The sequence below is a fragment of the Prionailurus viverrinus genome, chromosome D3 (genome assembly GCF_022837055.1).
Source record: "Prionailurus viverrinus isolate Anna chromosome D3, UM_Priviv_1.0, whole genome shotgun sequence".
Lineage (NCBI taxonomy): Eukaryota > Metazoa > Chordata > Mammalia > Carnivora > Felidae > Prionailurus > Prionailurus viverrinus.
The window spans coordinates 10,122,962-10,148,016 of NC_062572.1; the positions used below are offsets into that span (position 1 = coordinate 10,122,962).

At 48.4% G+C, this 25,055-nt stretch overlaps 1 protein-coding gene across 12 annotated transcripts in view; it reads right to left on the reverse strand.

Annotated features, from left to right (window-relative positions):
- HECTD4 (HECT domain E3 ubiquitin protein ligase 4) overlaps positions 1 to 25,055 on the reverse strand; it is a 192,062-nt gene that overhangs the window by 23,485 nt on the left and 143,522 nt on the right. For all 12 annotated transcript variants that reach the window (XR_007145911.1, XR_007145912.1, XR_007145913.1 and 9 more), the window contains 16 exons: positions 23,002 to 23,105; positions 21,047 to 21,208; positions 20,785 to 20,933; positions 20,419 to 20,498; positions 18,432 to 18,595; positions 17,625 to 17,862; positions 16,486 to 16,622; positions 15,933 to 16,059; positions 12,422 to 12,559; positions 10,820 to 10,956; positions 8,114 to 8,274; positions 4,817 to 4,998; positions 3,437 to 3,642; positions 3,002 to 3,132; positions 2,257 to 2,462; positions 278 to 457 (listed from right to left, as the gene is read on the reverse strand). Coding sequence is in view for 9 of the 12 variants with exons in the window: in XM_047828361.1 (XP_047684317.1) it covers positions 278 to 457; positions 2,257 to 2,462; positions 3,002 to 3,132; positions 3,437 to 3,642; positions 4,817 to 4,998; positions 8,114 to 8,274; positions 10,820 to 10,956; positions 12,422 to 12,559; positions 15,933 to 16,059; positions 16,486 to 16,622; positions 17,625 to 17,862; positions 18,432 to 18,595; positions 20,419 to 20,498; positions 20,785 to 20,933; positions 21,047 to 21,208; positions 23,002 to 23,105 (2,502 nt within the window). In the remaining 3 variants the exon portion in view is untranslated. The remainder of the gene's footprint in view (positions 1 to 277; positions 458 to 2,256; positions 2,463 to 3,001; positions 3,133 to 3,436; positions 3,643 to 4,816; positions 4,999 to 8,113; positions 8,275 to 10,819; positions 10,957 to 12,421; positions 12,560 to 15,932; positions 16,060 to 16,485; positions 16,623 to 17,624; positions 17,863 to 18,431; positions 18,596 to 20,418; positions 20,499 to 20,784; positions 20,934 to 21,046; positions 21,209 to 23,001; positions 23,106 to 25,055) is intronic.

The window sequence follows — 25,055 nt, forward strand, 5'->3', positions numbered from 1 at the left end:
TTTACCTCCAAAGTTACAAAAATGGCACATATTTGGGTTTTACAGTGAAGTATGGTAAAATTAATCTTATTTTCACGGTTAGTTGCTGCCCCTCAAAATAATGAAAACACCCCGCACGTCACGTGTGTAGAAGACTAGGCTATACCCTACTGTCCACTCTGCAAGCCCTCTTCCAATGACTGCAACCTGACAAGAGGCCACCAGCGTGCAAGCCCCTCCCTTTGGCACTGAGCCAGCTCGCCCAGGCCCGATCCTGGGGGGGGGAGGGAGGCCTTACCCAGCAGCTCCACCACTTGTAGGAGGACAGATGTTGGGATGGTGTCGGGCTCATCTTCGGATCTCCCTTCGCTATCCTCTAATCTCCAGGACAGCAGCTGCTCCGCGAAGGCCATGGCCAGAGGGAACTCCAGAGGCAAAGAATGCAATACCAGCACGGCTCCGGGCGGTGGAGACACCCCTGGAAGAGGGGCCAAGGAGAAAGGCTCATAATTGGCAGCACTGAAGCCAAAATAAACCTAAGAAAAGGACCCACCAGGTGTGCATGGAAGAACAGGGCCAGAAAGCCCACCTGCTCATCTGTTGGAGGGGAAAAGAAACGTAACCCCCGCCCCCCCCATTCCAGACCATCAGCTGCAGGTGCAGGAGGAGCCAGAGGCCATCCCTCCGAGGAGTCCATTTGTTGGTACAACAAAGGGACAAAGGGCAGCAACGAGAACAGGTAAGGAGACACTCCCCAGCCGGTTAGACACCCACCAGCCGAACGACCCAGCATGCAAATACTAAGTCAGACTCTAAAGGTGCTTCATTGGAACATTCCCATCTTGGTAAAGAAATAATCAGCCGTTTGGTGTGGCTGCAATCCTGTGAGACCATTAAGCTTATAATTAAGTTACAGAGCAGACCAGCTAGGGGTGCCCCAGACTAGCACTACCAGGGCCTTGGACTTTGATATTCTCTTATTACCCTATGTCACTGCCGTGGCCTGAATCTGGCCCGAGACGCAACGGTGAGAGGAAAAAGGCCCTGAGGTCTGATCCCCCCTTGTATCCTGCACCGTACCCCAAGGCCCGCTACAAGTCCTGACCAGACAGAAGTCAGGGCGCCAGGTGCCTGGAGATCTCTGGACAAGTTCAGAAGGAACCATAGTGACTGGCCTGCACTTAGGGGTGAATGTTTATATAGTGATCACTGGGGAATGAGAAGATAGAGAACTTCTGTTTTATAATTATAAAGTTTAAAAAACAGCTAGTATAGGCAAAACACTATGAAAAAATCGGTTCTAATAAAATGAGATCATAAAGTTGTTTAGCAATAACCAAATCACTTAAGTAGTCTCCTTTTGTTTCATTCCATAGAGACACAAGGACAGGGGCTGTGGAAAAGCCGAAGGCCCCGCCCCAACCCCCTGCCTTTTTTTTTTTTTTTTTTTGAGAGAGAGAGAGAGAGAGAGAGAGAGATAGTATGAGCAGGGGAGGGAGCAGAGAGAGAGAATCTTCAGCAGGCTCCACTCTCAGCACAGAGCCTGATGTGAGGCCCGATCCTACGACCCTGGTATCATAACCTGAGCCAAAATCAACAGTTGGATGCTCAATCAACTGAGCCAGCTGGGCACCCCTCTAATACATTTCATCGTGTCTAACAAACACACGTCCGTCTTTTCTTATCAAACGTGATGAGGAAGTGAGGTGGAAGTCTGTGACCAGGTTGTCCTTTCCTCTGTGTGTCTGCTCCGGACAGTCAGCTGGCCCCAGGGCACAGGTTTAGCCTCACCTCAACCTAAAACCATGCAGGCTTAGCAAAGAATGCTGGGGAGACAACACCAACTAGGCCTCCCACCAGGCGGTTCACCGCTTAGACTGGGGGGCGGGGAGCAGACGCTCACTGTGGCCTAAACCCCAGGGGAGCCACTCGCACCGGAGAGAATTTGGTTTCACGGAGAACTTGAGAAACGCAGCTGGGAGTACTGTAGCTAAATCACAAGGCTGCTCTGTTCCCATCACTCTAAAGAGCACCCACTGGCGATAAGAAAGGAACTGTCCACTGAAGTCCAGGCAGCAGGTGCAGGTCCTCCCTGGGCAGGAAGGGCGCTCCCTTCACCTCCTGTCCCTAAAATACACTATCCCAAGCACTTCTGCTCTTTATGGACTGGGCACTGGAACACAGCAAGGTACAAAATCCTTTCCATCTTCAAAGAGAAAGAGAGCAGAGAGTAACCTCAAGCTGTGCTGATCACCAAGAGCTAATTCAGAGACCTACCCAGTTTGATGTGGACCTTGTCCGTGGACAGGATCACAGAGGGGTACTGGTTGGCAGTAGGCGGCGGCGTGAGGCCGGTGTTGGCCGGAGATGCATCCCTCGGATAACACACGGCCTCGATCAGGTTTAGCTGGCCGTTCCGCTTGACTTTGTGGCCAAGCCCGTAGACGAGCACCCGTGCCCATGGCGCCTTGTACAGGGAGGAGCTGAGGAGTGGAGGAGAGGAAGGGAGGAGAGTCAGCAGGGTCCGGGCGCACGCGCCAGGGATGGGGAGCAGACTCGGCCCCAGAAGGAGGGTCGGGATCGGGCATTTGTGAGTCATTCCCACCATTAAAATTTTTTTTTAATGTTTATTTATTTTTGAGAGAAAGAGAGACAGAGGTGTGAGTGGGGGAGGGGCAGAGAGAGGGAGACACAATCCGAAGAAGGCTCCGGGCTCCGAGCTGTCAGCGCAGGGCCCGACGTGGGGCTCAAACCCACAAACCGTGAGGTCATGACCTGAGCCAAAGTCGGATGCTTAACCGACTGAGCCACCCGGGAGCCCCCATTCCCACCATATTTTAGAAGGTCGTTCTTTATAAAGACTAATTTCCAAAACACAGAAATATGGAAAGAACTATAGATTATTTTCAAATATAGTATGCATTAAACAATAAAAACAATCTGAGTTTTTCTTCTGTCCATTTCACCAGAATCCATTTTTCTCTTCTCTCCGGTCACCTCTCCCGGAGAAGGGGCAACTTACTCTTTGCGGAATCCAGACTGACTTTCTTTGCACGACACCACGACGAAAGCCGCCCCGGGGAAGTTAACGTCCATGTTGACTTTGGACTCTGAGATGGGGAACTCTTCGGAGGGGAACTGCTCCGGGGCTGTCTGCAGAGACATTTAACCAGGAAAGGCACAGGGTACCCACAGGGGAGCATTTCACCTCCCAACTCCCAGGCAAGGGGCAGGGCCAACAACGCATGCGTGGTCACAGGCTCAGGAGGACCAGGAAGCCACCTGGGGCAAAGGCCAATGCAGACGGGACCAGGCGGGAAAGCCTCGAGGGAAAGGAGACTGGTTCGGAAGGCGGGGGCGGTTGGGGAAGCGAGAGGGTCATTCTCAGCAAACCAATAAGCCTTCCAATGAAAGGTGACAACCCCAGTTCAGGGAGAGTTGAGTGTCAGACCGGTACCTGCAGGAAAGAGCAGAGCTGTTTCGTCAGCTCCAACAGGCTCTCCTCGCCCTGGTGCAGGGTCCGGGTGATGGCCACGCTGAGCCACTCTCTCACTATGTGGGAGCTGCCCTGGTAGAAGAGGTCTGTGGCCGAGCAGTTCTGGGAGCGCACGCAGTGCTGCAGGGACTGTGCCAGGAGGATGGAGCTGGAGCTGATGGTGCCATCTGGGGCCAGGAAAGAAGACCTAAGTTCCCCAGAACCGCAGCGGCCCATGGCTCCCAGGGAGAGCCTGGGAACCGACCAGCAACCCGTCCAGAGAGCCAGGCCGGGACAGCTCGGACCCGGCACCTCGGCTAAGATGTTGCCGATCAGATTCCGCAGGCCGGCGGGCTGGCGGGGGATTTCACGTCAGTGGTCTGTATTTTTGCTTTCTTTTAAGCAACGAAACCGATTCCTAAAATAAAATCTTAAGTGGAGACCCAAGTCTATTAAACACAAGTAGAGCAGTTTCGATGCAGGGGTTCCCACAGCCTGACCTACTGGCGTGCCCTGGCCCGTCCTGGAGGCCCCAAGGAGCCGCTAAGGGAGTCTGTAGGGCGAGCGTTAGGCCATTAGGGCAGAGCTTCTTCCGCATACATTTTAAAGCTTTCTGGGTATGTTTCGGAGCTTCTGAATTCTTGGGGTAGGCCAGGGGACCCCAGCACACACACATGGCCGGGACCCCACAGCTGGGAGGTGCCATCAGGCCTCGAGTGCCATCCGCCCTCTCACGCCTTGCTCCTATCTCAGATGCCGGGAGGTTGAGGGGAGCAGGTGGAGGCTGAGGTGCCGGGAAAGATGCAGGGGCTCCTCGGTCTTGGACTGGGCTAAGCGGATCCACCGCTTAGCGTTCACCGGGGGAACCAACACATAGCATCGGGACTGGCCAAGGGCCCTAAGTCCAGCAGATACACACACAACCTGGCCCATCAAAATGGCTCCACCCGAAGTCACAACAAACCACTCGGGTGTGCCGTGCAGGAGCTCGGTAACAGGAGCATTTTCCTTTTTGAATAACGCCAGAGAGAACGTCTGCGGCAATGGTGCAGTGACGGGATTTCCTAAATAATGCTAAATTTTCCTTGATCCACAGTTTGTTTGGGAAGCTCTATGAATGCTTAATATAGCAAGGACTCAATACGTCATGTAGCACACTTGCACTTTTCAGAGTGAGAAAACACTGCCCAGGGTCACTGGGACTCTTCAGGGCCGCTTACCTCCACGAGTCCGAAGGCACCGTGCCACACGGCGGGCGAGTACCTCACCACCACGGCTCCTGCCTGGGGCCGGGCTCACCCTCGGGGCTGTTTCCCCCCCTGGGCTGACTGAGCCAGTGGCGGCCGCAAAGCCGAGGCTCACCTGGGAGGGGAGGGGCCAGGAGCTGATTGGACAGCAGCTGCAGATGCTCCAGCGTGATGTCCCGGACGGCAGGGATGTGGAAGAGGCGGGTGAACAAGTGTGGCAGCTTGGGGGCAAAGATGTTGAGCAGGGCCATGCGGCAGTACAGCCTGGCCAGCGCGGCCTCGCACCGGAGCAGCTCTCTGTGGGGAAAGCAGGGAGAGGCGCTGAGTGCTGGTGCCCCGGCCCCTGCACGGGCTGGGCCACAGGCCTCTCCTCTGGCCCTGTGTTCTGTAGGCCAGGTCGGTCCCTGGGGTCTTAAATAAAAAGCCACGTTAAAGTACGTTTGGATTTTCTCTACTCAGAAATCACCACGGAAAAAGCAATGAAGATATAGGTCCCCACAGAAACTTATGTCCACATCAGCATTATTCTTAGCAGCCAAAACGTGGAAACAACCCCACTGTCCATCAGGTGAGGGATGGTAAGTCCACACAGTGGAATACTGCTCAGCAGTAAGTGGGACGCAATACTTTGTGCTTCGACGTGGATGAACCTTGAAGACATTCTGCCAAGAAGAAAAAAGGGCAGACACAAACGGCTGCATATTATGGGATTCCATTTATACAGATTGTCCAGAATCAAGCAAATCCACTGAAATGGAACAGAGCTGAGCTAGAGGAGAGCATGGGTACAGGCCTACTTCCTAGGGTTATGAGAAGGTTCTAAGATCGATGGCACTGGTGGCCGCACACCTGTCTCTATACTAAATACCACTGCCTCGTATACTTTAAACGGGTGAGTTATCTGGAATGTGAACTGCAGCTCACTAAAGCGGTTCAAAAATATCCAGTGCGAATGTTTTTTGTGTCATCAGTTTATGAAGCAATTGCCATTCACCTTGAATAACAGCTGATTAGTGACTAAGCAAGTCTCATTTAAAATTCCATCTCTTGGCAAATAATCTAATACTAAGCGTAGGGAAGCCTCCCTGTGTTTCTTTAGCTAGTCGCCATTATTAAAAAGTCTCCTGGGGGTGCCTGGGTGGCGCAGTCGGTTGGGCGTCCGACTTCAGCTCAGGTCACGATCTCGCGGTCCGTGAGTTCGAGCCCCGCGTCGGGCTCTGGGCTGATGGCTCAGAGCCTGGAGCCTGTTTCCGATTCTGTGTCTCCCTCTCTCTCTGCCCCTCCCCTGTTCATGCTCTGTCTCTGTCTCAAAAATAAATAAACGTTAAAAAAAAAAAAAATTAAAAAAGAAAAAAGTCTCCTGGTATTAAGCACTAAGCTAAAAAAGCAAGTTAGAAGCAGCCCTACTGTTTCTACGAAGTGTCGGTTTAAAACCCACTTGGAGGCATCAGGGCTCATTCTGTGTTGCCTACTGAGCTGAACTAAATTTAACACTGGTCTGTCCTAACTCAGATTTGGGCACAACGGCAATGAATGAAGCCACCGAATACCTGATGAGTTCGCACAGCTACGAAGATAAACAAGCAGCAGCCAAGATGTGGCATCTGGGTGGTTTCTTTCTCATCCCCACCAGTCTGTAATCAGTTCGTGCCAGAGTCTGACACCGACCACTTCCACCCATTTCCACCCTGCTTGCAAGGAGGCTGTGTACTCGCACGCCTCAGAAGGGTCAGGGCAGCAAAACAGAGGTGGTCTGAGCAAGCAAGCTCCAAGTCCTTACTGACTCCCTAACAGCTTTCTCCTCAGATTTCACAGGCTGCAGTCGGAATGAGATTTTTCTGGGTCGGCCCGGCAGCCCCTGCTTTGACCGTGCAGACGGTTAACGTCTCTGAAGCCACCGCTGAGTCCTCTACCGCTGGTTTTCTAAGTTCTCTCCCTTAAACCCACGCGAGTACTTCACACAGCATACTTGTGATGACAATCCATACTGGGACCAGAAAGCCAGTCACTTTATTTATTTATTTTTTAACATTTATTTATTTCTGAGAGAGAGAGACAGAGACCGAGCATGAGCAGGGGAAGGGGGGCAGAGAGAGAGAGGGAGACACAGAACCCGAAGCGGGCTCCAGGCTTGGAGCTGTCGGCACAGGGCCTGATGTGGAGCTTGAACCCATGAACTGTGAGATCGTGACCTGAGCCAAAGTCGGAAGCTTAACCCACTGAGCCACTCAGGCGCCCCCTTCAGTCCTTTACTGATCAAACAAACCCATACAGCATGGTTCTTATTTCCCCCAATACCAAGATCACAGCCATAATACTGAGAATAAACATCCTACATCTGTAGCCTGCCTGAAACTCTACAAAGCACTGTGCCTTTTCACTCAGCTGCTAGTCAAAGGTCATTAACTTACATCTTAATTACATCTATCAGAGACATTTGCTAAAAATACAACTGATTAAATAAAGCTTTAAAAGCTTTTAATAGCATCATACTGATACTCAAGCATATGTTTTGGGCTCCTTTTCAATAGATATTTCAAGTTTACAATGTGAGCCAGGGCCCACATTCGGCACCGGGGGCTCTAGCAAAGAATCAGTCTCTGCTATTAAGAACCCCACGTTCTAGGAGGAGGAGACAACCCAAGAAATGAATTTTAAAAACAAGCAAAAACCTCCGGTCCTGGAAGAGAAGTGAAAGGCAGTGCTATGACGACACGTGGCTCCACGCTTACTTTAGATAGTAAAGCGAACTCTCTCGGCAAGGGGACATACTGAGATCTGAATGACAAGAATGAGACAGCCGTGCAAAGTTCTGCACAAAGCACCCCAGGCCAAGTGACAAGCACACACGAGGCGCTGCCGAGGACGCAAGCGGCTGTGTAGGGGGCACGGGAAGGCCAGCAGCGCTGGCGGAAAGTACGTGGAGAGCGGAGGCTCCGAGGCCCCGGAGGGGTTCGTGAGGCAGGTTAGTGGCGAATTCTCCTCCAAGGGAGGTGGAAAGCCACGGAAGGTCTGAACTGGAGGAGAGAGACGAATGGTCTTTGGGTTTTAACCCACACAGTGCAGGCACATGTTTCCTTGGAGATCTCTGCCCGGTGTGAGGCACAAAGCAGGCGCTCAGGAACGAACACCGAGAAATAGGCTGGCTGTTCACACGGTGTCTGGACTGGCCTTACTCTTTACAGCTTTCCCACACACATGCCATCTCCACCCACCCCTCAAGCGCCTGTGGCACAGGCTGGGTGACACGGGATCCCACATTTCTTCCCAACTCCTGCAATTTTGCCGTTATTGTATAGCTTCCCCCTCTCAGCTTTGAAGGAAACCTCGCCAACAATGAATGAATGGTACATGTGGCAAAACACAGTAAGCAAATTTCTGTGATCCCCTAGAAAGAAGGGCTCAATTTTACCTGTGAATTTGAAGGTTGGTATTGTCCAGCGTGACCAGCCCGTTGGTGGCGGTCCTTCGGTAGCCCGCCGGGGGCCTTTCCAGCATGTCAATGGGATACCAGTACCGGACCAGCACACCTTCACTTCGGAGGTATGTTTCTACCTGCACCAATTCGTTTACCTACAATAGTTAAAGGAAATGAAATGTCTATTGGACTCTTTGGACACTGAGCTTTCCCCTCCAAGTTTTAAAATACACGTATGTGTATTATTTATAAAGCCAAAGTTTTGGGGTGCCTGGGTGGCTTGGCCAGTTAAGCGTCCAACTTCGGCTCAGGTCGTGATCTTGCGGTTTGTGAGTTCGAGCCCTGCGTCGGGCTCTGTGCTGACAGCTCAGGGCCAGGAGCCAGCTTCAGATTCTGTGTCTCCCTCTCTCTCTGTCCCTCTCCTGGTTGCACTCTGTCTCTCTCAATAAAATAAATACTGAAAAAGAATTAAAAAAAACCCCAAAGTTTTGTAGTAATAAATGTTAGTTTCATGTCACTGATTGAATCTAGAAGTTCAAAGATATATGGTTAATACTGACTGATAGTGTGTTTAGGTTTCTCATACCAGTTTTAAAATTTTAACTGGTATGTATTAATGAGTTAGAGATGAATTTAGATTTTTTTTTTTTTAGTTTATTTATTTTGAAAGAGAGAATTCCAAGAAGGCTTCACATTATCAGTGCAGAGCCCAATGTGGGACTCGAACCCACAAACTGTGAGATCATGACCTGAGCCCAAATCAGAACTCGGACCCTTAACTGACTGAGCCACCCCAGCACCCCTTTAGCTTTTACTTTTTAAGTAATCTCTATACCCAATGTGGGGCTCGAACTTACAACCCCAAGATGAAGAGCTGCAGCTCCACCAACTGAGGCAGCCAGGCGCCCCATGAGATAGAGATTTAAACACAACAGTGCTATAGTTCAGTAATAAGTCAGTACATATTATTTTACGTTCATTGTTCTTAGGTTAGTAATTTTGTAAAAGCAGGGAACCTGATTACTTTTTATTTTCCTGCAATAAAAGAGCTAACTCATGCATATACATTTTGGATTCAAATACAAACATTTTTATTTAGGATTACTGAAACAAAAAGAATCAAACTACTGGAGAAATAATTATTTTTTTTATTAAAAAAATTTTTTAATGTTTATTTATTATTGAGAGACAGAGAGAGACAGAGTGTGAGCAGGGGAGGGGCAGAGAGAGAGGGAGACACAGAATCCGAAGCAGGCTCTAGGCTCGGAGTCGTCAGCACAGAGCCCGACGCGGGGCTCGAACTCACGCACTGTGAGATCGTGACCTGAGCTGAAGTCAGACGCTCAACCGACTGAGCCACCCAGGCGCCCCAATAACAATTACTATTTTAAGGAAATTTCTATTTTTCTGAATTTTTACTTGTACACATTTCCAGTTGCGAAGAGCCAGTGTCAGTTATGTACTTTCTGATAATTAGGATCAGAAATGTGTATCAGAAGGCAGTGGGACATTAACAGTATCACCAATGGAATTTCGTACCTTTTTTAAATGTTTATCTTTGAGAGAGAGAGAGAGAGAGAGAGAGAGAGAGAGAGAGAGAGAGCGCGCACGCACAGGCAGGAGAGGGGCAGAGAGGGAGAGAGCGAGCGTGAGCAGGGAAGGGGCAGAGAGAAAGGGAGACAGAATCCAAAGCAGGCTCCAGGCTCTGAGCTGTCAGCACAGAGCCTGATGCGGGGCTCCAACTCCTGAGCCATGAAATCATGACCTGAGCCAAAGTCAGATGCTTAACTGCCTGAGCCACCCAGGCACCCCTGGAAATTTCTGAAGTTCACCCTAGTAAACCACCAATCAGAGAGCCTCTCTTAAAAATTTAATGATTCAAAATTAAGTTGAAGTACAATGGAGTCAGTAAAAGATGTAAAATTTTCCATTTCAAAGCATTAGTGGTACCTAACATTACCAGTGTCTGTATCTGTATCTCTATCTACATAGATTCTAGTTTATGTTCATAGTGACAGATCCTTTTTTTTTTTTTTTTTCATCAGAGACTCTTAGGCTTAAACTACCGGCATTCATCAGTTTTCTTGCATGGGAAACTTCTCCAGTGTCAGCACGTGCATGCAACCTCAGAAACACGGTCATCGCTTTCACACAGGACCTTGTTTTCAAAAGAAAGTTTTGACTTTGCCCTCACGCATCTTCTGTTCCTTCTTCCCCACCCGCGTCCCCCCACCCCTGCCCCATGGATTTAATAGATCCATGTTACATATCGGGAAGCTGAGGCTGAGAGGACCAGTGAGATGACGTGATCAGAATCATAAAACTATTTCTTTGACTTGTGTCTGTAACAGTCACGACAATGACAGATCACCCATTCCTCAAGGACAACGGGAGAGTTTTCCCTTGGAACTTGGGCAGGTATAATGTAGGGACGGTCTGAACATGGCTGACGGAAAATAATGGCGGAGGCAGTGTGGTCTGAAGGTGCTGACAGTGCTGAGTGTTAAGAGCTTATCATCTATCAGCCCTGATCCCCGGATCCGGGCCCTCGAGAAAACCTCGGGCAAACTGCTGGTGTGAGCACTCGGCCTGCTTTCTTCATCCCTAGTTGGGGAGTAATCCATCTATGTGACCGCTTTTTAAGGCACCTGGAGTCTGGACACGAAAGTCTCCGTGTATTCGAAAGGCTGTTTTACTCACTGAATCGACATCTAACACGACTCCATGAAGCCCAAAGGTTTTCAGCATCCCTCGGATGGCGAACTTGGGCAGAGCAGTTCCCACAGTACTGCTGGCTACGTTGTTGCTGTCTGGAGAGCGGGTCACCACCGTGAGACCTGAGGAGGGCAGAGGAAGAAGTTTCTTCAGAAGCAAATACCATTGTCATCTTGGGATCCTGTATTTCAGGGCCTAAAACAGCGCTACAGCATCCAACAATACCTCGGTTTGGTTGCAACTAAAAAAGGGACAAAGCTCGGTCTGAAAAATTACACAACTAAATGCTGTAAGAGCTCTCATAATAAAAAGCAAAGAAGCCGACCAAAAAATCGGCAAAGGATTTGAATAAACCTTCCTCTAAGGAAAAGTGAAAGATACGCATGGAAAGATTTTCCATTAGAATTAGGGAAACAGAAGTCAGAGCCACAATGAGGTGCCACTCCACATCCACTAGGATGGCTGTAATTAAAAAAAAAAAAATAGACAATAGTAAGTGTTGGCAAGATGTGAAGAGATTGGAACCCTTATACATTTCTGGTGGGAATGTAATATGCTGCAATCACTTTGGAAAACCATCCAGAAGTCAAAAAGTTCAACTTATTCTATGACCCAGCAATCCCACTCCCACATACGTACCCAAGGAAAATGAAAACATAGGTCTGGAAAAAATACCAAAAAACCAAAAACAAAAAACCTGAACGCCAAGGTTCACAGTAGCATTCATTACTCATAAAAGCCAAAAGTTAGAAACAACCCAGGTGTCCAACATCTGATGAATGATTTTAAAAAATGGGGTATTATCCATACAATGGAATATCATTTTGCCATAAAAAGGAATAAAGTACTAACACATGCTACAACATGGATGAATCTTGAACAACTGTGCTATATGAAAGAGGCCAGATACAAAAGACCACATGCTGTAGGGCTCCATTTATAGGAAATGTCCAGAAGAGGTAAATCTAGAGAGACAGAAAGTAAATTAATGGGGCTCAGGGGAAGGAGACGTGGGAAATGGTGGAGGACAGGACTTCTTTCTGGAGGATGAAAATGTTGTGGGATTAGAGGTAATGGTTTGGTGGTTGTACAACTTTGCGAGCATATTAAAAACTGAATACTGTAGAAGGGTGAGCTTTATGGTATGTGAATTATACCTAAAAAAGAGAAAAAAGAGAAAAAAAAGAAAAGCAAATATACACTTCTGCCCCTGTCCCTGATACTCTGATATTTTTATGAAAGGCTAATAATGAGAGGTTTCAATTTTTGTCTGTGCTTTTCTGGATTTTCATTTCCTCAAAATCTGCAACAGATGTTTAATCAAAGGAACAAACACATTCTGTTAAAATTCTAAAAAGCACAGGGCAACCACACATTCCTGGTTAATTAGCTCAGCAGCCATGATCTAACCAGGCCTACCTGGAACCCTCCACCCACGCCCCATATCCCCCTCTGCATAAGTGCACCATCTGACTGCACATGCCGGCGAGTTTGGGACATGGACAGGAGGCCAGCTGAGGCCGAGCGAAAACCCAACTTCTCATTCCACACACAGTTTCAAAGGTGAAGTAAGAGGGAAAGCAAAACCTTTTCGAACTTTATCAATCGTGAACTTGTTTGCTTCGTCTTTAATGTCTTCGATGGTGGGAAGATACAGGTCTCTCGGGATGCCACCGTTCTCCTCGTACAGGAATTCGACCGTCTGCCGGGCAATGTCCACCATGCCTAAAAAATATTAACCACACTGGAAACTCTCCAAAGAGGACCCGGTCTTCAGGTCAACCACGACACTGACTGATACCGAGAGAATCTCCCCAACACCGTCTGTGGGGGTACAGAGCCTTCTGAGGAAGGTGACTGTGCAGGGTCTAGCAAGTTTAAAACACTCACTGCCCTGCCTGTAGGAACCTCTCAAATCTCTCCCACAGAAGCACAAGCACGGGTGCGTAAAGATACAAGAACACCTCCTGCGGCACTGCTGGGAAATCCCAAAGTAGGAATAACAAGATCATTTATCAATACAGAGCGGTTAAAAGTGATCGGACACAAAGGGCATGGCTGCACGAGGACCTAAGAACTAAGTACGGGACAAACGGACAGTAAGAAGGAAGTGAGGAAAAGGTTTCTTTCTTACTTTATTCATTTTTGTACTGTGTGTGATTTTTACTACAGCAAACACGTGTTGCTTACGAAAGAGTTACATCAGCTTCTACTCAGTACCGGAAGTCGCCCTGTTCTTCCTTCCCAGAGGGAGAACACATCATTATGTTCAGCACAAACAGCCACTATTAATTAATACACCCAGCCCACAAGTCTCCAAAGCCCTGGTGAGATGGCACCGCGGGGAGCACAGAGAGGCGGGTACAGTATCTCCGTCTGCTGTTGCCGCCGTAGCTCGCACGCGGCTCAGGAAGTGTGGGTACAGATACGGGTGTGGACACATCTGCCTTCGCACAAGGCTTATTTCCATCACACTCGCCTCCTACTCCTTTATTTGCCAGCCTTGCTGTAGGGAAAAGGCACAGCAATTTTCTGAGCACAGTTGAGGAGGCTGCAATTCGAGAAGGATGCTGAGAGAAAGAATTGTCAGAAGAAGCCAAAATGTGGCCTGATACTGGAAGACTGCGGAAAAATAATCTTGGCAACATTTTCCAAAGGGAACGGAAAGAAAAGGGAAGAGAAGAAATCCTCTGCTGTCTACTAAGCAGGAGTCCGGGAACACGGGGAGAATGCCGAGCTCAATCACGCTCGGTGCGGGGGTCGTTCCGCTAACCTTCCTTGGGGACCTGACAACAGGAGGCTGATGCACCGCACAGAGGTGGTCCTTCGGGGACCACGAGTCCCCCGCACCCCTCCTTTTCACTTCTGCCACTGCTACACTGAAGGAGGGTATGTTCAAAAGGTAAATCTTTTATGTTTGGATTAATATAGTTCATACGACTAGTCATGGCCACACGGATGGAACCCGAGAGAACACCTTGGCAGGATGCCGCCTCAGGAGCCAGAGGTACTTCTGGGGGAGCCATCAGTCTGCCTCTGGTCCAGGGGCCGCCTTTGGATGATCACATTTTCTGCTGTGCTGTCTAAACTTCTCCCTAACCGAACTGGGAGCGGAGAAGGAGGAGGCACACTCGGCCACAGACACCAGGGATGGCTCCGGCACCAAAGGGCGAAAGAAAAGGTATCCAAGTTGAAGCAGAACCTCGTCAAAATAAAGGCACAGCAACCAATGATCATACATAAGAACTTTCCATTTGCATACTGTGAATTCTTTCCCCCTTTCTTACTCTCCCAACAGCAGGAAGTACCAGGCCCCCCCCAGACAAACGGCACTTCACGTTTTTCACGGTAAGCCTGCTGGTGGCGAGTTAGCTCCAGATCTCTGCTTAAACACCAGGTAGAGAAGCCAGGCTGCATCGGGCTGCCCTACCTACACATGCTGGGGCCTCCTGATCTACCACCGCCCAGCCCTGACCACATGTCGTCTGCTGCTGCCCCCTGGGATATCCGCGGTGAGAGAGGGGACCCTCTCCGTCTCGTTCCCAGAGGCTTTCTTGATTCCCCAGCCAGGGGCCCGATGTCTGGGAGTCGCTTGCTGAATGTGGGGATGGGTAAGTGATGAATTAATGGCTGAATAAAAGCCACTAGAATAAAGCCCTCCCACCTCTGAATGGCTGCACGCGTGCTCCAAGGTGGGCAGCGATGAAATCTGGCATCGAGCTGTCTGAGCAGAAGATGTGTTCTGCACTCTGGCAGAACACAAAAGGGCATTTCGCTCAGATGTTGAGAATGAATGGGGAAGAGAAACTCTCTTCTGATCTCTGGGATCTCCTACATCGCATTACGTAGCTCATTTGCTTACCACCTCCCAATAGCTTCTGTCTCACACAGAATAAAATCCACAGTCCTCACGCACCCAACGCTTGTCCCTGCCCCTCCCTCGTGCTCTCCTCTTCGGCCACACCTGCTGCCTGGCCTTTTTGCTGGTCCCCCAATCACCCAAGCTCACCCCCACTGAGCGTCTTTCCTAATGTTGCTCCCTCTGCCTGAAACTCTTGACAGAAGAGGAGAATACTATCTGCCCTGGAACTGGGTCGGCAGCAATCCCACCAGGTCACAGGAGGTATGGCTAAGGTTATGTTTAAACAAGATCTTAGCTTTGGGGATAGAAAGCATTAAGGAAATAAGTAAATAAAAACAAAGCCACAGCTGTACACATAACTGATTAGCCCTGGTGCCAATATGGGAAAAAAGAAATCACTGGAAATCTGGGACTCAGCATATAAAATGGCCAAAAAATAAAGGTCTTGGTTGGGGTGGGGGGGGGGGGGAGTGGGTATCTTTATTGGGTCCTAGTCTCAGAACAAGTTAAAAGTGGAGCAAAGCTGCTCACATAGGACAAAAATGAAACTTCTTACATACCCCCCCCCCCCACCCGCCCCGGGCCTCCATGTTGGGGGGAAAAAGCAGGTACTTCACAAGACGAGGAAAACTGAAGAGAAATTAGCTACCTGTACTCAAGACTCACTGTCTGGGGTCAAGCTCTGCATTATTCTTTGCTGGATGAACTGTGCCAGCGGGAGAAAAATGCCCATTGCCACCATCACGGTGGCATCTGGAACCATATGAACCGAATGCTTCCTATGTTCTGGACGCGGCTTTTGGAGGAGCTTTATCTGTATAAGGCAGGTAAGTCTCATACACAGATGAGGTGGTTACCATCACTGGTTCCCTCTCAGAGGTGAGGAAAGCCCAGAAAGGTGAAGTAGCTTTCCTAAGGTCGTAGGGACAGTAAATGGCATAGCTGCGCCTGGAGAGCCACCCACATCATTTGGCCATCAACTTCCCGGTATGACCATTTCACTTCCATTTCAGCGGCCTATCGACGCCCCCACGTACAGAGTTACGTGGACAAGCAAAGAAAAGCCTGGCAAGGAAAGCCGGCAACCGCAGAGTTCAGTAAAGGCACGGGTAGAGGACCCGGTTAGGTCTGGCCTGACTTCAGGTGAGCCCCCCTTTCCTGATTTACATCTACTTTCATCTAAGCACGGCTCTTCAAGTCACGAGTGGCTCCCGAGGAAAGCGCAAAGCACCAGACCTAGTTGCAAGGCACCCTTTATCTGGTCCAGGCCCGACTTCCGCTCTGCCTCGTTGCGGAAGCGTCTTCGGATCGTAGGAAACACCTTGGTCTCCCAGGCTTTCACCAGCAGGGCGTAGTGGTCCTCCTGGAAGGAGAAAGCAAACACATCAGCAGAAGGGGAGTAGCTCGGGTGGGCGCCAGCCCCCTCGCGGACGCACAGCTCTCACCCCCTCTGAGGCCAGTCGCAGAAACACCCCCTCAGATGCCAGGGGAGAAAACAGCCGGACTGCATGCGGCAAGCCCTTCCCTTCCCTCTAAAGCCTAATGAGCATCGCGCGATTCCCGACCTCACTGCGGCATCAAGGTACCTCATTTCTCCCACACCCAGAGGAGTCCTGGGCAAACGAGCCCAAAAGGCTTCGCTACCGATACGTGGTTTGCAAGGTGAATGCTCCAGAGCCACTGCTCAAACACAGGGACGCAGCGGGAAGTGTAACCGCTCCGGCCTTGTACCCTCACATCAAAATCGTTCCCGGCGGCCTGTCCTGGTCAAGGGCCACGGGCCTCGCACCTGTGGGACGTCGTCATCATCCTCATCATCACTTTCGTCATCCGCAATGGGAGGCGGGTGGGGGTCTGGGCCAGAGGTGATGAAATTCTCATAGCTGAGTTCTACTTTATAATGACAGGAAGTGTCACTATCGTATTCTGTAACAGAGCACAGTGACAGTGAATTCTGAGGAAGAGCAGGCTGGAAAAATCACGAACTTCTGCCCCTCAGACAAACCACAGTATCTTCATTTGCATGAAGGACTCCCAGCACTGGGGAGGGATTTCGAAACACAAAGCCAAGGAATAACAAATCATGTATCGTTATCCTGAATCCTAAGATCGTTTTTATGGGTAGAATTCATTCAACTCGGAGAAGAATTTGGAAAGTTCTTCATCATGAGAAAGAAGTAAACAGTCTTAAAGCAGTTTGCAAACCCGTATCCCAAGGGTCAGACACAGTCTGCAGATACCTTTAGTTCAGGAAGCTCGGTTTTATTTGATTATGAAGTTTTTCAAATAATCAGGAAAGTTTTTTAGTGCACATCTAATACCCACCACATAGATTCCACAATTAGTGTTTTCTTAGTCTTTGATGGCCTCAGTTTTAAAACAAAAGATAAAAGATTTCAAATAAAACTCTGAGGTTTTTTAATGTTTATTTTTGAGAGAGAGAGAGAGAGAGAGAGAGAGAGAGAGAGAGAGAGAGAGAGAGAGAGAGAGGGGAAAGACAGGAGGAGGGGCGGGGGGGGGGGGGGGGGGGACAAAGGATCGAAAGTGGGCTTGTACCGATAGCAGAGATCCAGACGCGGGGATCGAACTCAAACTGTGAGATCATGACCTGAGTCAAAGTCAGACTACTAACCGAGCCACCCAGGCACCCCTAAAATTCTAGGGTTTTTAGCTGTCTTACAAAAGTGGACAATCTTTCAGGCTTGCGTTTCCAGGTGGCAATATTCTGCCAGCACTGAGCCATGGAAGGCTTCCCGTATGTGGGAATGTGCTTTCTAGTCTCCCATGCTGCTCCTGCTCCCCATTTTAGGTCACTGGGCCCATCGCCCCATATCCGACGGGCACCAGATCTTGCCCAAGTGAGAATTTATGAATTAGCAGCATCTGTACTCCCAGGAAGCAGTGGGACCCTGGGAGGAGACGGCTTACGTTGCTGAGCAGTGGCCACAGCGGCAATGCGGCACGGCGGCCCGTGAGTGCCGGGGTCTGACGCAATACTGGTGCCAGCGTCGTTGTCACTGTCAGATGCCATGGCAAAGGGCAGGGCCTCAAAGTTCGCGCTGATCTCTTCTGCCAGATCGGTGCACAGGTCTGCGGCATTGCGGTGGGCCTGCCCTTCCGCGTAGGCGAATGGGCGGGAGCCAAAGTTAGCGCGAGTCTTGGTGTTCTGGGAAGGAGGTCAAATAAAGGATTTGAAAGGAGCTAGGGTTGTTGACTTATTTTATTTATTTAACACTCCAAGGTGAAAGTCATCAGAAGAATGGCCCCGGCTCTGGGAGAGCATGTGGGGCGAGGCACACCCGCCCTCCCACACCTCACTCTCCCACTCGTTGCTGCTCAGACAGCCACCTTTCCTGTTCCCAGCGCTCTTCCCTTCCGTCTGATGCCACCGCACAAGCTGCTCCCTTCACCGGGGACACTGTTTCCCTCCAACTTTGCCAAGTTAAGACCAGTTAATAGCCTAGACCTGGCTCAGGCATTGCTTCTTCAGGGTCACATTTGCTCCCTAAGTCTACGATGTGCAATCGTACTGTGATGGTTAATTTAATCGTCAGCTTGACCGGCCGCGGGGTGCCAGACTCAACATTATTATGGGGGGTGTCTGGGAGGGTGCCTCTGGATGAGATCAGCAACTGAATGGTGGATTCAGTCAAGGAGATTGCCCTCCCCGGTGTGATGGAGCATGGTCCAAATTACTAAGGAGAACTTGTTTTCCTTCCCAGTAAGAGAACCTGCCTTCTTCTGAATGTGAACCACAGGCCACATCCCACCAGAGACGTCTTCGAGATACGGGGACAGGCGCTGCCCGCAGTATGTGAAGTACACCCGGCCCTTGGCTGGCTGCCCCGGAGGAGGTGGCGTCCCCTCGGTTCTCTCCCAGCCAATTCCTGCCACATCACCTATGGCAGAGAACAGGAAGGAAACATCTCGTTTTCCCTTTTGCTGATTATAAATAAAGGGTGATCAGGCCACATGATCTCGGACTAGCTTTGTTTATGCCATTAGTTACAACTGAAAAAGACACGGAGTTGCATATTGTACTTACTATAAAGTAACACAACAGAAATAATTTTAAAAGGAGAAGTCAAAACTATTCAGAAGAAAATACCTAGTGTCTAAATCAATTCCCACAATTACATATTAAATTTAGCCTTTATTTTCCTGGTAGCCAAGACAAAAAGGGAAAGCATTTGGTACCATTTTTTTTTTTTTTTAAACAGAGGAATTTAAGTTTTCTTCTACTGACACATAGAGAATTACTTATGGCATAAAGCGAATTTGTGAAAGATTTAGATATGGTCTTAAAAAATATAAACAGACGCTTAACCTACTGAGCCACCCAGGCACCCAGTTGAGATTTTGTTGTAAATAAGTGAATTCTCGATTCCTACCCAGACATATTTCTCTGAGAAGGTAGCATGTTTACATGAGGTCCAAGTCCAAAAGTTCTCAACAACTAAAATGGGACCCAACCAAACAAATGAAAGTGACAAATACAAATCCTGACTATCTATGGCTCCCATGTTCTCCCCAAACCCTCCTTGGTGCTTAAAACACTTAAATACTCAGTTGAAATGTCAGAAGTCTGCTCCAGAAAGAGACAAGTAACTGCCCGGAAGTTATCTCCAAGTCGTAACTTGACCATACCCGAAAATGCTACACCCCCTGGTGTAGCTCCCCAAGTTAAGTGATGGCAATCAGCTTAACAATCAGCTCCCCAAGTTAAGTGATGGCAAAATTACCCCCAGTCAGCTATACGAGGTTATCTGGTGGGTGGAGTGACTTACTCTTCCCCATCTGAGCACCCCAGACCATCGACCACGTACAGTGATTTTGGCTTCATTGACACTAAGATGCACTGTCCGAAACTATGTAGCCAACACATCTGGGGCTTCTTTTTTCCAAGTGTTTATTTTTGAGAGAGAGGGGCGGGGGAGGGAGGAAGAGACAGAGCACAAGCAGGGGAAGGGCAGAGAGAGATGGAGACACAGAATCTGAAGCAGGCTCCAACCCATGAACCGTGGGATCGTGACTTGAGCCAAAGTCAGACGCTTAACTGACAGGGCCACCTTGATGCCCCTGTTTGGGGGGCTCCTAACGGCAAGAGGACAGTGCCTACATTTTGTTCCTCTGCTGGATCAGGCAGGATTGATCCCAATTCATCCACACAGAGCAAGTGACTTATATGGTGGCTAAAAAGAAGAGGAAAATCTTTTTTTTTTTTTTAATTGAATCAACTACGTAACTGAAACATCCGGGCAGATTTGCCGAAGCGGGACCTGACGTTAGGCTCCCGGGAACAAAGTCTACAGCACGTTATCTACCGATAGTGCATTTTCCAAGTGCCTCAGGGCTAGTGGTAGAGCTCTCTCCTTTTTAATTTTTTTAGCCTATTTATCTGCACATCAATGAAAAGCTGACAAGAGACCAAACTTCAAACAGAAGCAAAACCTCAGGTGGTTCCAACGATGGACAGATGGACACGAATGAAAAGTGGATGTGACTCCTGCCTCACCAGGTGGAGGCTTCTCAATGAAAACGGCCTCACGAAATGAGCGGTTGGGCACACACTAGCAGACAGCAATGACAAGTACTTGGCTTTCACTAACCAGCTGCCCACTTCCAGTTGCTAAATTAATTTACTTTCAACCTATTTAGACAAAACCAGGGAATAGCAGAAATACGCAGTGTAAAAAAAAAAAAAGGCTCCTGCTTCGCTCACCAGGAGAGAGAGTCACGTCCAAGCGCACGCTCTTCCACTGCAATAAACTGGAGCCATTGTAGTGCACCGCTCGGCCGTTGCTATGAAAGAAAGCAAAGGAAAGTCAAAGACAAGGCTCCCTGGCCAACACAGAGGCAGTTGAGTCACGAACGGGCCCAGGGGCTTCGGTGGCATCAGGGTAATTCGAAGAGAACTCCTAAGAGCTATTCTCTTTCCCTCAATTTGAATATACTTCCAACTGGTATTTTATACACTTTTGGAGATTGAGATTACGAGGATATTATTTCAGTATTAAACACCCACACCCACTACTTTTTTTTTTTTTTTTTTTTTTTTTTTTAAATAACAGCAATAGTAGCCACTTACTTATGGAAAAGACAAGTCCCCACTGGATTGGTCCAAGCCCCATCTCGTTTCTCTGCTTCTGTGGCAAAGCCAAAGGAAACTATTGGTCCCGTGTCGTCATCAGTATCTCCATAGGAAACAATTTCAATTTCCCAGTAAAAAGAAGGGGCCTGAGGAAACACCAGAAGCGGGCAGGCAATCAGAGGGCTCAACTTGGGTTCCTGGAACTTGCTTTTTCTTTAAAATATGAAGGAAAGAGGCGAGAGACCGTGTGACTTCTCACCTGCACTGGCAGTGGTGAGGTGGCATAGATAAATGTGCCCCGGGGCAGACCGCCCCCAGCGCTGGGGTCAGCCAGGAAGGTGACAGAAGTCAGGCGTGACGAGAACATGCAGGCTCGGACAGGCGGGAACACTCTCGAGGGGCTCCAAGTGATCTCTTTGGGCTGTGACGGGGGAAAGCGTCTCATTCAATACAACTGCAAACACAGATCTTTGTACCCCCTCAAAGAAGAAAAGTTTTTATCTTAGTGGCATTATAATATAGGTACATCTTTTAAGAACGTGGCTTGTTTTTCCAAAGGAAAACCTCTCTTTATTTAAAAACAAAGGCAGTCTCCATTGCTATGCCCAGCGCTGTTCTCTAGAAACCATCGCTCTTGTAGCTCTTTAACGGTTCACTCTGAAACTTACCTCCCTTCTCCTTCTATGCTTATAATGCCATTTTTAATTCCCTTCAGGATATCGCTTCTGTGATGAAAAACGAGGTTTTCATTCCTACATCTCTCCTCCTCCTTCCACAGACACGTGCAGGCCCTCACCCCTGCCCTGTCTTCCTGCTTGTGCGATTACACACCAAGCTGCAGACCCATCAGTGGTCACAGTTTTTATCCCTGTGATTTACTATTCAGCTCAAAGCCAAGAAGTAATATTACATTGGCTTTTTTTGAAAAAATTGTCTTTTTCTTTCATAACTTTTAATAAATCTCATCCTAAACTTCATGCTACTCTGTTGACAAAAGCACATTTTTTTAACCTGTGAGTTTTGTTTTTATCCTAAGGAAAGGGCTGAAAGATGCATACAGTGATGAGCTCCAGTGTCATTCATCAAATCACTGTGGTGGAAACTAGAGACAATGCAGGGCAACAAGAAAAGCCTACGTGGGGAAACTGAGGCACAAGTGTATGCTGGACTATGCAGTTACTGAGGGAGAAAAGTTAGATGGTAAACAGCCCCATGGTCATGAAAAAGTACAGGTGACACATCACGTGGCTATCGTGACAATGTTAACCAGATGTTGAGATTTCAGGGGACACTTCGTCTTCCATATGTTTCTAATTTTTTATTTTGAAATAATTTCAAATCTACAGAAAAATCACAACAGCAATTTTTGTACACTGTTACCTAGATGCACCGATTTTTCGAGATATAAATCACGTAACATACAATTCACCTGTTTAAAGTGTACATACGATTCAGTGGTTTCTAGTCTACTGGAGTTGAGCAACCATCACCGCCATCAACTTTTTGGTGTTTCTGTCCCCCTGAAGCCACTAGCAGTCCCTCCTCGTACCCTTTCCCCCACAGCCCCCGGCATCGCCCATCTGCTGTCTCTAGATCTGCCTGTTCTGGACGCTTCATACACAGGACATCCCGCAGCACGTGGTCTTTTGTGGCTGGCTTCTTTGGCTTGGCATGATTTCAGGTTTCTTCCCATTGTGGCATGTGTTACTACTTCATTACTTTTCAAGGCTGAATAACATTCCATCGGATACGCCCGATATGCATACACGATGAAGGCATCTTCGTTCATCAGGTGATAAACGTTTGGGTTGTTTCCACTTTGGGGCTATTACGAATAAGCTAAGAACATTCACAGAGGTATCAACTCTCAACACTTCACCACTTTTGCTTTTTAATCACCTCTCAGCCTCTCTCTACATACACATGCTTATTCCTCTGTAAGACAGACTATATAACTAAAGTTTTGAAAAAAGCTTTTCTTCTGTTATTGACACCTTAAGAAACTATTTACAAATGGAGTTCTGCTCCTTTGCCACCATCTTTCAATACTCAGGATGTCAAATGAATGTGCTCAGACATTCAAAGATGACAGCATGTCATCACGGAGTGCGTCCCTCCAAAGGGCTTTGTGAACGCTCGTTCTAAAGGTTACTAACGTGCCGGTCGGCATCCTTTAACGCGGTGCGCTGTGGCCTCGCACGGCACGGGGCTCACCTGTCTCCGGTCGGCCTGCAGTGGAGGCGGTGGGGGCCGAGCGCAGTCCCGGTAGAGCATCCGTAGCCGTTCACACTGTACCTCCACAACTGCCAGTCGCTCTCCTGGAGGGGAATCCACCGCATACGTGAAAATAAGTCCCACAACCCCCGAGAGAGTGCCAACCCTTCTGGAGTAGGGCTAAGGTGACAAACGGCTTCCGAGATCACTCAAAATTCTTACAGAAGAGCAAATATCCTGAGACAGCTCTGTCTACCACACACAGCTCAGCAGCACAGCAATGTGGCCAAGTGCACGTGCTCTGAAGTTGAGCTGCCTGGATCCAGAATCTGGTTTCATCACTCAGATATGTACCATCTCACTTCTGATAATGGGGGTTAACAATGGCACCTGTGCCTCACAAGGTTGTCACAAAGATGAAATGAAGTGACACGAGTGGAGCCTTTAGCCAAGTCCCCGGCACAGGGCGAACACGCAATAAATGGAAGTTCTATTCCCATTATTGAAATTATTTTTTTTTAAAAATCTAGTATCGGGGCACCTGGGTGGCTCAGTCGGTTAAGCGTCCGACTTCGGCTCAGGTCCTGATCTGGAAGTTCTGGGTTCAAGCCCCACATGGGGGTCTGTGCTGACAGCTCAGAGCCTGGAGCCTGCTTCCGATTCTGTGTCTCCCTCTCTCTCTGCCCATCCCCCACTTGTGCGCGCTCTCTCTCTCTCTCTCTCTCTCTCTCTACCAAAAATAAATAAAAATGTAAAAAAAATAAAAATAAAAATAAAAAAATAATAAAAAATCTAGTATCTGAGGCACCCGGGTGGCTCAGGTGGTTAAGCATCCAATGTCAGCTCAGGTCACGGAGCTCACGGTTCACAAGTTCAAGCCCTGCATCCGGCTCTGCACTGATGGTGCAGAGGCTGCTTGGGATTCTCTCGCTCTCCCTCCCCCACTAGCACTGTCTCTCAAAATCAATAAACTTAAAAAAAAAAAAATAAAAACCTAATATCTATTTAACATCTATGGGCAAGGCACAGTGCTGATGCTGGAGAATACAAAGATACATGAACCAAAGCTCCCATTCTGGGAGGACAGAGGAGATGTGTGCATGCATTTACACATACAAGAACGAACACGGTCCAAGGCCGCAGTATGTGATATGATCCAAGCACAAACACAGGCAGGGAGGAGGGGGTGATCACTTCATTCCAGGACCCAAGATGGCTTCATAAAGAAAGACAGCATTAAGTTCGGTCTTAGAAAAGACAGGGTTTCAATAAGCAGAGAAGGAAGGAAATTCCAGGTGGTCTGGCAATATGGGAAATGGTCTTGGAGAGTCAAGAGTCAGAGGTCTTAGGAGTACCTCGTTCGACACACAAAAATTAACGCGAAAATGGATCAAAGACCTGAAAAAACCTTACAGCTAAAACTGTAAAACTCTTAGAAGAAAATATTGGTGTAAATCTTCAACTTCGGATTAGGCCACGGCTTCTGAAATAGGACACCAAAAGCACAAGCAACAAAAGAAAAAGGAGATAAAGTGGACTTCACTGAAATGAAAAACTTGTGTGTTTCAAAGGACACTACCGACGAAGTGAAAAGACAACCCACAGAATGGGAGAAAAGATTGATGTTATTATATCTGATCAGGAACTAACAGAGCTAAAATTGTAAAGAACTCTTACAACTTAACAACAAAATGACAACCCACTTAAAATGGGCAAAGGATTCAAACAGACCACACCCACTAGGCGAACTCTAATCAAAAAGACAGGTAACACCAAAGTTGGTGAGGGTGTGGAGTAATTAGGACCCCCATGCGATGCTGGTGGCAATGGAAAATGGCACAGCCACTGTGGAAAACAATTCCTCAAAATAGAAAGCAGTTTCTCAAAAGTTAAATGCAGGATTACTGTATCACCCAGCAATTCCACCCCTATATAGGCCCAAGGGAACTAAAAACATACATCCACATAAATTCTTGTATATACGTATTTACAGCAGCATTATTCATAACAGCCAAAAAGTACAAACACAAGTATTCGTGAATTCATCAATGAGG